At 31.6% G+C, this 13,811-nt stretch overlaps 1 protein-coding gene and 1 long non-coding RNA gene across 3 annotated transcripts; one reads left to right on the forward strand and one right to left on the reverse strand.

Annotated features, from left to right (window-relative positions):
- The first annotated feature begins 1,149 nt into the window (after positions 1 to 1,149).
- On the forward strand, positions 1,150 to 7,364 carry LOC131633866 (uncharacterized). Its single transcript, XR_009293424.1, has 5 exons — positions 1,150 to 1,424; positions 2,905 to 2,989; positions 3,587 to 3,663; positions 6,500 to 6,815; positions 6,904 to 7,364. It is a non-coding gene; the product is annotated as an uncharacterized LOC131633866 (long non-coding RNA).
- Positions 2,791 to 4,968, reverse strand: LOC131633851 (uncharacterized). Of its 2 annotated transcripts, XM_058904536.1 has the most exons (4): positions 4,470 to 4,968; positions 3,981 to 4,322; positions 3,162 to 3,232; positions 2,791 to 3,041 (listed from the first exon to the last, which is right to left on the reverse strand). In XM_058904536.1, the coding sequence occupies exons 2-4, from the start codon at positions 4,316 to 4,318 to the stop codon at positions 3,022 to 3,024; spliced, it is 429 nt and encodes a 142-aa protein (XP_058760519.1). In that variant the 5' UTR covers positions 4,319 to 4,322; positions 4,470 to 4,968; the 3' UTR covers positions 2,791 to 3,021. The 2 variants fall into 2 exon arrangements, with proteins under 2 accessions (XP_058760519.1, XP_058760525.1); XM_058904542.1 differs by lacking the exon at positions 4,470 to 4,968 and having other exon boundaries at positions 3,981 to 4,324.
- Positions 7,365 to 13,811: the final 6,447 nt, after the last annotated feature.

Genomic DNA, 13,811 nt, shown 5'->3' on the forward strand with positions numbered 1-13,811 from the left:
TCTTGTTACAACAAAAACAAAAACCAAAAAGTTTGCTAATTAGAGCGTGAAGAAAATGTGAAATAAAAAGCTAAATAAAAAACAGTTAAATAATAAAGTCGGTTAAATTAAAAAAATTACCTCTCCCTCCCAGATACGCCGAGCGACGTGCTCGTGGTAGGAAATCAGCACGTAAGTGTCCCTAGGCCCTCCCGGGTAGCGCTGGTCCTCCTCCTCCTCCTCCCCGTGCGGAGGGTCAACATCCGGTACCACCTCCTCCTCCTACTGATGGGGAGAAGACACCCGAGTCAGGCGATTCCTGGATCTAGATGAGGCTTCGGGCGCATCCATCTGGACGGGTACTCGTAATCGTCCCCGTTCCTGTGTAACCGCCAGCTGAGACGCCCGCTCGCCTCTAGTCGACGCTGTCTGAGTCTCTCTGTCCTGTCGGATTCGTGCGGGGTTGCTTGACATTTTCTTGAAAACATTGAAATCCATAAGAATAAAAAAAATTAAAAAAAAAACATTTCTGGAAATATTTCAGAAGTGCATTTTCGAAAACACCTCCTTAACCAGTTTCGGAAGTGCATTTCCGAAACTGGTCAGGGAGGCTTTCCTCCCTAAATGCTTCAAAATCAAATTTTTTCTTACTAAACACACACATTAAAGTACAATAACTAAACCCTATAACATTTTAATAATTTCTAACAACCCTACAATGCATTTCAATCCTATAGTTGAAGGATGTAAAACTTCCAAGTTGGAAGCTTTGAAACTTGAAGTTTAAGTGGTCTTTGAAGGTTGTAGAGCAATTTTGGAGAGCAAATTCGTGTAGTAGGATGGAGAAATGGGAGGATTTTGTAAAGTTTTTGAGTTTTAGGGTAAAATGAAAATGGGGGAGGCTGTTTTGTTTAAACAGCAAAACGCGCAATTTTTCGGAAATGCATCTCCAAAATGTTGTTTTCGGAAATGCGTTTCCGAAATTTTTTTTATTTAAAAAAAGAGTGATTTCGGAGATGCATCTCCGAAATCAGTCTTTTTTTCAACTTTAAAAATGTATTTTGAATTATAGGGGCATTTATGGTATTTCACGAAGGATAACAAGAAAGAATAAAAAAAATTCCTAATAAAAACCCAAGAGATGTGACTAACGTCAGAGGCCCAATCCACTACATTTTGAAGAGGCCCGTCCAATTCAGCGCCGTTACTTGGCCAGAAATCGTCGAGTCGCACTCAACTCATCTCGCCGGTAAACTCAGCCGGACTTGGTCATCAGCAGCCAGAAACAGTAACCAAACTCTTCACATGTTTTCCTTCCCCTCACCTCTCCTGTATCGGACGCAAGGATCAAAAGCATTGATATATTATTACAGTCGGTGTCATTGCTGTGTGACCAATGTATAATGGATATTCCTGTTGTTGAATCACTCTCTTGCAAAAGCAAGGTAAACCTACATATAATTTATCCACAATGTGTTTCACCCTTCTTTGGAATGTTACATTTTATATTTTAAGTATAAAAATTAGTCAAATTAATATAAATTTGTAAATTCTAGCATGTCTCTTGAAACTGAATGTTCTATTTCACCATTTTCCATTTCACCATTTTGCATAATATAATTATCTAGTTTGGGTTTTTAAAGGCACCTACATCTAGAAATGTTGACATATATTGTATATAATTGAACTTTTATATACTCAAATCATTGAGCTTGAATTTCTTTTGAGAAATTGAGAGGCAAGGTTTTAAATAAACGGTCGCGAGTCACGGTCGTGTAAGGGCTTTCAAGATTTCAATCGGTACCGGTGTTGCAATACTAATTGCAGTCGTGGTATCGGTATCGATACTAATCTTGAGATATGGTTGAATGGTATCATTGATTTCCTTAATCCACTTCATCTTGTTCCTAGATGAGGACATCCTGAAAGGAAAAGCTATGCATGTGATAGCTGGTCCAGTCCAGCTCTTTGGATCCCTTCAATATGCTGAGGAAAATCATGCAAGATAGCTTCATTGACTTAACATGACTTTGTAATGTCGCTGTTAAGTCAAAAAGCATATATTTGTTCATGAAGGTGCCCTATTAGTATTTAAAGTGGGGCTTCTCTTAACACTCTCAAAGCATATTAATAAAAAGGTAGCATAAAAAAAGTACAGAATATTTTGAAAGCTAAGTAGTAATAGCTTAATAGTTAATACTAATAGGGCACCTTCAGAAAGAACATATATATGCTTTTTGACTTAACAACTACATTACATAGTCGATGTTAAGTCAATGAAGCTATTTTGCATGATTTGAAATTTAGCATTAAGACAGCATCGATGCGCCACGACAAGTTAATTAGTGAAAACAATTTATTGGATTTATTTTGAATGTACATGTAGCATCTCTGCTGTTATATGCTGCATTAGGTTCTAACATATATAATTATTTTCTGTGCTCAGATTATATGCTTAATAGTTAGCTTGGATTTTGAGATAAACTTTCTACTTTTTTCCTCTGATTCTCTGAATATGAACTTACTTTGATTTCCCTAATAATTTGAGTAGTGCTGTTGAATCTATTGGTCATGGTGGCCCATGACTTGGTTCTGAACTGAATTCTCCGCCTAATCTATCAAGTATGCAAAACGTTTTTTAGATGTTCCCCACCAGCACACGATCGCTCTCTTCCCGCCGCCTTTGTGTGTGCGCACGCGTGTGGCTAACACAAAGGCAACTATTCATGTGCATTTACATTTGAAGTGCGGGAAGCTAACAAGAGAAAGTTTGGAAATCATTATCGTAATTTAAAAGCTTAATTATCTCGAATGAATATGGAAAATATACGTGGATTTCATAGTCTTCTTGTTAGTACATTTAGCAAGATACAATAACTGCTGGATATCCTTCCTAATGACAAAACATTGCTATGATTCTAACAGAGGTCATTCATCCATGATTTATCTAGAGCTTGACATGTGGAAAGCTAAATAGGACGTCGTTTGGAGGAGAAAGGTGTTGAGGGATGTAAGTGATACTGCAAGTCTTTTGAAATTCTTTTACTTTCGGTCAGCACCACCTGAAAAAAACAGTAGTAATAAATATGATGGAACCGAGGATAGACATTATTTTCTAAAGAATATCTTGACAATATTAAAAAAAAATGATGAAATGTTATAGAAGACTAAACTTTTCTTACCATAATCCCTTGGCATTTTGCATTTGTAGCATTCAGTCCTGCTAGCATAATTATGAATTCCACAGCCAGTTCTGTTACATTATAAAAAAAGTAAATAAAACAAAGATACTCAAATTAGGAATGATTTGGATACAGGTTCTTGTATCATATTTCTTCTTGTGTGTAATAAAATCAGCTGAACTTGTTTATATTGACCACTGTCTATATTATTATGATTATCTGTATTATATTTCTTCTCGTGTGTAATAAAATCATCTGTATTATTATTATTATTATTATTATTATTATTATTATTATTATTATTATTATTATTATTATTATTATGAATATGGTCTTTATTCTCAATTTTAACCATTTTGTTGCTTTGTTATACAAAAATATTGCATCCTTTGATCAATCACCACTGTATGTTACTACTATGCAAGGGCCGATTATAATTCTTTCGTTCTCTGGGAGGAAGTAAAAGGGGATTGCACCTTCAATGCATGAAAATGCCGCTTTTGTGAGTATATCAATTGCCTATTTACTAAATTACACTGTTCACCTTTTATGATGATGGATATCTCATATCTAGGTAATATATGATTGGTTGTCTTTCAAGTTATAACTGAATGCAAAGTCTTTCTTGAACAACTGCTGTTTCGAAAAAACAATTTTGGAGGGTAGAGATAGTGATATCTGATAAAGTACATGCACATGCATAACAAACCATGAAGTTCAAATTTCAATTATTGTTTTTTCAGTCAACAGTTATAACCTTTTTTTAAGAATAGATGTTATTTCAGCCCTCAAAACTATATGAAGATAATATGAACTAACCTTGGGCAAATCCAGTCTCCACTTTTCCATCCCGGTGGAGAAGTGCAATCAGATCCATATCCTCCAGAACCGGCCATGTTACCCCCATATCCAGAAGAATATTCAACTTTAAATGAACCACATCTATAGCAGTTGGATCTGCTTGCATAGTTGTGAGCTCCACAGTTGATAGCGGTGCAAAACCAGTCCCCTGCCAACGTTTCAGTCCTGTTATATCTATAGGTTGATGGGTCAGGGCCTCCATACTTGGGGTACCCACAACTTTGGCATGCTTCCCTCTTCTTGAAATTTATGTGCTCGCAAGCACCACACATCCAATCTCCTCCAGACCAGCTCATTTTCCTGTTCAATATAGACATTTTTAGTATCCTAGTTTCAGAGATGCATGAACCATAAGGCACTCGCATTTACTAAGAAAGTTATATATAACATCCATGCAGAAGAAAATATTTAAGATGTGAATGACAAACATAGAAACCCAAAGTTTACCTTTCAAGAAATATTATGAATAAGAGAAGAGTCACACACTAGCAGTTTGATATTGCTATAGTAATTTAAGAATGGGTTAGATGGTGAGTTTGATGCTTGTGTTGTGAGGTTTTATATAGTGGTGGAAAGATCTATTGTTGGGGGACATTAATGTCTATTTTCTTTCTCCGGTAATCTTCCAATGGCTTTCACTTCAGATTCTAAAACTAAAATTTGCTTGAAAGATGTGGATAATAATTTGTCACTAGTGTTTCTGTTGTTGTTAATAGAAATGGTGGGAAAGTTGGGTAAATAGTGCATGTTTATACCATTTGTTTTATCTAGTCTCTTTTGTCCATCTTTAAGTGATTCCTATGCATTATTGAGAGGAACATATCCATGGGGAAGTAAGGCTATATGAGGGGTAGTTGTTATGTGGTAGACTGCAAATGTCTAATAGAATCCACCCTTCAACCCCACCTCACCTATGGTTTAACAACAACACAAGCTCAATAGATATGATTTATCACATCTTTTGTATTAGACTTATACAATACAATAGTTGATGGTGTTTGTATTAACTTTAAAAGAACAGAGAGTAAAATAATTTATATAGAATTGATTCTACATCCATTTCTATGTTCTGTTTTTAACTTTGTTTCACAGCAATAATTGAAATACCATTCGAAGATTCAGATATCCAATATTACTTTGTTTTTAACTAAATGAATGACTGTAACATTTGAATTGAATTAATTAATCACTTTTTTTTTCTGATGTGAGATCACTTATCTATACATACTGAATATCTCTACCATTAATAAATTTATTTATTCATTAATTATTTCAGTTTTCATGTCTGCCATGTCATTTCTGCATATGCGACCTTAGTAATAACTTTTTATATCTGTTTTTCTAAACTGTCACTTAAAGTGGGAATTGGATCCTCTGCTGCCTTTTCTCTACTGTTGCCCCTCCTGTTCCATTTTAAGCCGTTGGATTGATCTAACGGTTGAGAAAAAAACAACTAGAGGAGAGAGAACGTATGTACTGTTCATCTTCTATTTTCTTGGGATTTATTCTTCTCCTTTTCCCTGTTATCGTATTGCGACGAGTTTGAGGCACCAACCAACAAAGTTTTTTTGTATCTTCTTGTGTAAACATGTTTTCCAGCTTTTTGCTTATAAAGAATAAATTTCATTTTTATTTTATTTATATCTTAGGTGGCTGAAATTTTTGTTCTTTGTTTACAATGATGAACATGAATATCAATTTTTTGTGATTTGAAAAAGTAGAATGAAATCATAATACTAAATTTTATATGTCAAATTAAATTGAAGACATATGGAGTAAATTCAATTGATGGGAATGAAAACCCAATATACAGTGGAGCGTTAAAAATTTCAATGGTGGTGGGCTATAATGAATACACCCAAATAAAACTTAAACTAATCGAGATAAAAAAAACTCAAATTAAAGAGGCTTCGCAATGGGGCAAATCTGAAGAATATAGAAGAGAAGATGAATACTAGTACATATATTCTCTCTCCTCTAATTGCTTTACTTTTTTTCTCTTTCCTTTGTATTAATCAACCGTTAAATTAACCCAACGGCTTAAAATAGAACAGGAGGGGCAACAGGAGAGAAAATGCAGTCGAGGATCCAATTGCCACTTAAAGTATAAGTTCAATCTCATACTATTGAATTAACACTTCATGTACAAAAACAAACAACTATTTCTACTTCTAGCATAGTTTTTCTTGCTACCTTCGATTCGATCTCTATTACATAAACAAAATATTTTTTTAAAATTTATTGAATAATCAATATATTTATCGTATATTATAGTATTTTAAAATTAAAAATGTGACTTTTGATTGATAGTGTAAAAATACTTTATATTGTTAGTACGGATTTTTTTTCTCTATTAATTATTTGATATATTTAATTTTGGTAATTATGTAATAAGGATTAGAGAGTTTCGTTTGATTATTTTAATAATTATGAATTTTTATTGCAAAATATAAGTGATATGAATTTTTTATTGACAGTTGTCAAGAAAAAGGAATAGTTTTTTATGACGATGGAGGGTATGCGGCGTAGCGATGGTGGGTAGAATAGAATGGAAAGTTGAATGCAGTAACGTAGGTTTCAAAAAAGTGATACAGTGGAATCTAAACTTTATTTTTATGCAGTTTGCAAGTGGTAGAAACCGGATCTAGCAACACAAACATTAACATCAGACTGTTTTCCATGATTCCATCTTTCATTCTTCACAAGCATGAACATTAGACTTGTGCCACTTTTCCTTTTCGCATCTAGGGGATTCTATCTACAAATCTCAAATTTTGATCTTCCTTTTTCTTGGTAAGCAAATCTTGATCATTTTCCTCACCAGATCAGATACTCTATCGCTTCTTTCAGTAGACGCATTCTTTGTGATAATTTTTTTCAGGACGCTCCCAGACCTTCTTGGGGATTTCCACCACTTCTTTGCTAAATTTTCCATGGATGCACTCCTATTATATGCTTTATGTGAACGTGTTTAGTGGGGTGTAATATTTAAATTTATATATTTATAAGGGTATATATTCATCTTATTGACTACTAGCCATTATTTGTAGTAATTTCTCAGGTATTTGTGCTTATATATATTGTAATATTTTTGTTTACTTAAAAATAATATGCATCATTATCAATAGTTAGTTTAGTCAACGTTGGATTTGGTAGGGAGGATCACAGTTCAATCCTCCACAACTCCAATCAGTTAGAGAGGACTACAATTCAATCCTCCGCAACCCTAATCAAGAAGAGGACTAAAATTACTTGATGTCAGAATTGACCCCCAAACTAGACTATAGTAATTAATGGTAGCTATTGTCTTATTTTAATTAGTTATTTTTGTAAATAGATATCTTCTAGAAGGAAATAGAGGAATGCTAACAAGTGCGAGTACTCTTTTTAACTGATTGAAATGATAAGTTTTTTTTTTTAAAATGCATGTATTCAATGTCTTGAAAATGCATTTGTTTGAAATTGAAATATTAATTTTTTTATAAAAAATATTTTTTTTATTTAGTATTCTTAAAGAGTAGCTGGGGACACTCGTTAGGCAAGCAGACCCATGGACTTTAAGAATTGTAACGATAAAATGATTATATATTTGCTAATATGAAATACATGTATATAGGCTCTGTTTGGTAAGACATATTTTCGAGCTTATAGTTTATGTCTTATGTCTTATAAGCTCATATGATAATTTAGACCCGTTTGATAACGGTCTTTTCATCACGAGCTTATAGCTTATTTTACTAGCTTATAGCTTATTTTCCAGATGCTATTTTAAATAGCGTTTTAGCTTATGTCTTATAGCTTATTACTTTTTCTTCCTTTTTTATCCTTATTATTTCAATTAAAATTCATTTTTAACCCTTATAATTTATTTTAATTTAAAATAAAATAATTATATATTAAATATCATTTATGTCATTTTACATTTATAAGTTAATTAAACCGCTAATTTTACCAAACACTTCAATGAGCTTATAAGCTATCAGTCTCAACCATCCGTTATAAGCTATAAGTCATCAGCCATCAGTCATAAGCTATAAGCTATCAGCTAGCTTATCAGTTAACCGCTATTTTTACCAAACAGACCCATAATGTTGTTGTAGCTTAGCGGTTAAATCATATTGCCTCTATATCGAATGACGTGGGTTTGATTCTTGAAATTTGTTTTACGCTTAAAAATTATTATACAAAATTACTTATATGATTAAATTATTTATTATTAAATTCTTAGACTAAGAAATATCATAAATTATTAGTGGATTATTTTAGATTAATATATTTAATTTTTTTTTGGATATAAGTGTTTTTTAATTAATTCTTATGTAGTTCTAACGTTAAAAAAATTATTTTTATATAATTACTACTATTAAGTTTCACTCTTAATACCTAAAAAAAGAGAAAGCAGCAGACAAATTTAATTCAAATTATTTATAAATTTTTTTATGAAAAGATATATTATTATTTTATTTTGTAATATATTATTAAAAATTTAGTAATATTAGTATTATTAATAATAAAATATTTTGATTAATTTATCAATTTTTTTGTTGGGATCCATTTTACTTTTTGCTCTAGATCTTTAAAAAGTCCGGATTGGCCCTGCTCGTTAGCAAGACCCATTATTATACTATTATTAAATTCTTTTATATGGGCACATGTTTTGATGTAATAGTTAAATAATATTTATTGTAATTTAATGAATAATATTAAGTGTTTATATTATTTATTTTATAATTTTAATTATTATTTAAAAAAAATTTAGTACGAGTATTATACAAATGATACTTTATTTAAAAAATAAAATAAAATAAGTAAGTTATTTTTTTATATTGGTGAGTCATATTTGAGGTAAAAAGAGTAATGAGTATATTTTAGGACTAATTGGCCAAGCCCATTATAAGGACGTGTCAATAAAAAGAATAAGCAAATTTTTTTTTACACCCATATACGTTCTTACAAATTTGCAGTGAAATTTCTAAAATATCTTATATTTTAGATGTGCATTTCCAAAAGTACATTTAAAAAAAAAAAAAAAAAGTAATTTCGGATGTGCACATCCGAAGACACCATTTTTTTTAGAAAAAAAGTATCTTCAGAGATACACATCCGGAATAACTCAATATTTGTTAAAAAAATTTAAATAAAGGTGAATCAATTGTATTAATAGTATAATTAATTGTATTACTTAAAATATATAATTAAATATATTTCAATTTAATAAAGATATATAATTAAATATATATCATTTTTATCAAGATATATAATTAATTAAATATTTAACCGCATAATGTTGTGACATATTAATTTTATACTTTAAAAAGGTAATTACTTTTATAATTTGACCGCATAAATATTTAACCGCATATTAAATGTATACCATTTAAAAAGTAATTATTTTTATAATTAAAAAAAATTGACAAATAAATTATTATAAAATTAAAATTTTATCTTTTTATTTCTTATTTATAACAATTTGTATTTAAGCTATTCCTTATTGATAATTACTCACCTCTAATTATATTATAACTATATTATAAATAACTTTTTTCTCAAAATAAAATTAAAAAAATTAGAATAATGGAATACTTCGGATATGCATTTTCGAATTAACTAATATTTCAAATTATTTTTGGGAAGGGTTTTTTCGGATATGCATCTCCGAAAAAAGACCTAACATTTTAAATTCAGCGTTTAAATGGAAAAAAATTAAATAGAGGTGATTTTAGAGATATATATCTAAAATCTTTAAAATTAGAATATGAGTGTCTTCAGATAGTGCTTTTTACCTATATAAATGTACAAAGAAATTGTCAAAGAATAAATCCTGATTTCTCATGAGCGAACAATAATAATCGTGTGTTAAACAAAAAAACCCTCCGCTTGAGTGTAAATCCACTTGAGTGCAAATGGTCGCGTAAAAAAAAGAGAGAGATTTTTTTTATCACTTGTGTTAAATAGTTGTGCAAAATATCTTCTTTAATTCATTCTAAATTTTATTACAATTTTCTACCACTTATTTATTTATTATTATAGAATAATTTAAATTTTAATCAGTTCTCTCTAAAAAACATAGTTTGCAATTGTGTATGTGTCTCTTAACCGTCAACATTAAACCAAATGCTTGCTTATACATGGTCGGAATTATGATATGTATATCAGTTCCTTGATTATGAGTGAGTACTGTGATTAAAAATACCGAAATGAAATAAATATTCATAGGTCCAAGCAAAAGTAAATATAATAAAAATGACAAAAAAGCAAACATCTTTTTGAACTTACAAAAATAAAAGTAAAGGTTGAGATTTTACCGACATCTTTGTAAGACTATGATTGGACTGACACTTGTGTGTAATTTAAAATGAATCCAAACTTGTATAAATAGAGATCATTTGTTGTTAAAAAGAACATCTTAAAATGCCTCACTATTCGTTTATGGCATGTGTGTATTTCAACAAAGTGAAACCTCCAATTGATTTTGGGCTCCCAGAGGACACCACATGTCTCACTCTTCAGAAATCCAAATTGAATAATATGTTGCCTGATATTGAGAACAAAAAGGTGAATAAGATCGGGTTTCTTACACAAATGATTGATACTGATGGAAGGGTGAAATACGATCATATTAAGTTGAAGTGTGATGAAGATTTGAAGGTAATATCAATAATTTATCAACGTAGGTTAAAAAGGGACTGAAGGAGTCTGATGCGACAATTTCTAGATTTGTTAACAACATAATTAAGAAGTTGAAACGTCCAAAATTATCTATTAGTGTTTAGGTTTAGTTATTTATTATTGTTTTGTTAAGTTATGTAATCGTCTGTGTTAAGTTATGTTAATCGTCATGTGTTAAGTTATGTTATTTGTCAAATTTTAAGTTATGTTCATCCTGCAGTAATTGAAATGACAAAATGTTATCTAATAAATTGTACTGTGCAAATGTCTGATTAATAATATACATAATATATAAATAATATAAAAATGAGAATAATGTCTACATAGGTCCTCCATTGGCTAAATGTACTTCCTGAGATGCCAAAGTATAAACCTCACCATACCATATAGTTATCCACAATGACTGTTATCATTCGCAGACACTGCTGGTCATCCTCACCTTTTGGAGGCGGCAACACATCATTACAAGGTCCCCAGCATGAAGTGGTCTAACATCATCTCCATGCTTAACAGGTGGGATGATGCGAGAGTGAGTTACAGTAAAGTACCACTCCAAGTATCCATCCACGCACTACACATGGAACTAAACCTCTATTGCACGATCTCTAATGGAACAGGTAGAGCTGATAATGTTACCAATAAACCCTTTATCGATGCCCTCAGATGGAATAGCAGCGAATGGTTATAGGATGTCATGGACATACCCAAACTAGCACAACCACCTCTCAGGTAAGTGTCTAGCCACCAAGGTCTATTACTGTAGAGAACTAGAAAAGTGAAGTGTCACCGAACTCTCGATGTATTCTATGGTCTGCGTAGGGTGTCTAGATGACATCATATACAATCAACGCATTAATTCTCCTCATGTACTCTATAACACCGCCTGGTTGTGCATTTGACTTCAATCTCTTGCCCCATGTGGAGCCAGCAGTGGTAGGAATAACCCACCTCACAAATGAAGGGGAAATGCTCAGATATCCAACATTGCACAAAAACATAGGCCTATCAAGAAATGTCATAAATAAGAACCAAACTAATAAGTAAGAAAATTTCATACTTGAAATAGACCTATATAACTGGCAATTTGCCTAGTCTTAAAGAGTCGCCTCTAAGTGCAGAAAATAAAACAATCAGTGCAACACACCCTTATGCCAAGCTCACATGGTGAAGGTTACTAAACAACCACATGTACTTCACATAAATATATACACGAGACTTATCTGCCAAGATAATATATCCTACAAGATGTAGCATGTATATCCTAGCGGAAGCCTCATACATAGACTGATGCACTATAACTCCATACCTATTCCGGATTCAAAACAGGCGAAAGGGAGCACTCATGTTAACCCGAAACTCCTCTATCACCTGCTCCTCAGTAACTCGCAAGTCCCTCATAGCACTAATTCGTGCTATCTACTGGATCATGAGAATAGTGGTGAAGAAACTTGTAAGTATTGAGTGCACCTAAGAAGGAGGGGGTGAATTAGGTGTTCAGAAATTTTAGAGAAAAGTAACAAACTTTTGCCTTGCAATTTTACTGGTTTTTGTTTTACTGGTTAATGAAAATGAATTGAAGACTTATTTTTTATGGTTTAAGAGATTTAAGTGATATGCAGAAATATAAATGCAGTAAAGTAAATTGCACAAAGATATATCTTGGTTCCTTTTTACAAACAAGAGTACTCCGGTACCCTCACACCCCGTGTTCATTGTGTTAGAAATGTTACAGTCAGCCTACCAGACTCTCTTAATTTTCTAACACAATCACAAAGACACCCAACCTTGTGATATTACAAACATCAAGAGAAAGAACCATACTCCCTCTTTCACATACTTGTTATCACTACCTGATAAAAAAAGTTTACAACAGACATATACATATAAAATAATTTTTATACATTTTTTTTGACATTTTTCAAACACTTGTAAAAATGTTCTTCTCTTTCCTGAAACAATATGATAAGATGAATACTTAAGTGCTCAAAGAAAGACTGCAACTTTTTGTTTGATATTAAAGTTATGCAGTAGAAAAAGTTCTTATGAAAGTTTTGAACCCTTGCAAAATATGTCAAGAAAGAGGAAATTTTTTATACAGAAAGTTCTACTATTAATAATGATCATACACCTCTTGATTTTCAAAACGCAATAGTTGGAAAAAGATTATGAACAATTTCCATGATTTAAGAAAATATTTACAAATGAAGAGAGGTGATGGAATAACATATTGTTACAGTAATTTTCCAAAGGAAGGAGGGGTTCATTGATTAGCACCATACGAATAATCAATTAGCCTAGTCGTAACGTACACAAATTAGTGAAAAAATGGGATAGATAATCGATTATGCCTGACCCTTTACAAGGAGGTTATTGATTATCTTAATGAAAAAGAGGAAAGGTTAATCGATTATTGTTAGCCTCCATACCAAGGGATAATCGATTATCCTTGAATGAAAAAACAAATTTTATGTAAACCACAACATAGCTAATCAATTAGCATGACTTCCTTTGCAAAGAGGTTAATTGATTACACCAATGTGACTTAGAAAATTTTCCCAAATAAAAATGCCAATTTTTGCCATTTTGAAAATAATGCATAGAATGAGTTATAAATTATTTTCTTATAGCATCTAAGGTTTATATCATCAAAAGATATTATACATTAGCTTATCTTGAATAATTCCAAATAGCATAGATTGATCAAATTAATTCCTTTAAACCATATCTTGAAACATCCTTGCTAAGATACTTGAAACCTGTCTTGAAACTCTCATTCCATTCTTAAACCTTTCCCTTCTTAAATAAATTTTTGTCTTCATCAAAACATCTTCATAAGATTGTCTTCAAAATCTCCCCCTTTTTATGATGACAAATACTCGATGATAGTTGATTTTTGGAAAAGCTCCCCTAGGTTGATTATTTCCCCCTTAGTTCATGAGCCTTTGAATTCATTTGGGTTGATAAAATTTTATACCTAGAGTGGAATATAAAAAAGGAAATAACTAGCATACGCATCCTTCTCCCCCATTTGACATTATAAAAAAGAAGTGAAAGATGGGTGAAAGATGCAAGTATAAACACATACAAGATTCAACTACACATAAGAAAAATAACCATAAG

The sequence above is a fragment of the Vicia villosa genome, linkage group LG1 (assembly GCF_029867415.1).
Source record: "Vicia villosa cultivar HV-30 ecotype Madison, WI linkage group LG1, Vvil1.0, whole genome shotgun sequence".
In the NCBI taxonomy this organism is placed as follows: domain Eukaryota; kingdom Viridiplantae; phylum Streptophyta; class Magnoliopsida; order Fabales; family Fabaceae; genus Vicia; species Vicia villosa.

Coding starts and splice junctions, on each gene's coding strand:
- LOC131633851 (XM_058904536.1), bottom strand. CDS start 4,318: ATGAGCTGGTCTGGAGGAGATTGGATGTGTGGTGCTTGCGAGCACATA. Junction 3,233..3,980: donor GGAGACTGGATTTGCCCAAG/GTTAGTTCATAT, acceptor ATAATGTAACAG/AACTGGCTGTGGAATTCATA. Junction 3,042..3,161: donor CAAAATGCCAAGGGATTATG/GTAAGAAAAGTT, acceptor TGTTTTTTTCAG/GTGGTGCTGACCGAAAGTAA.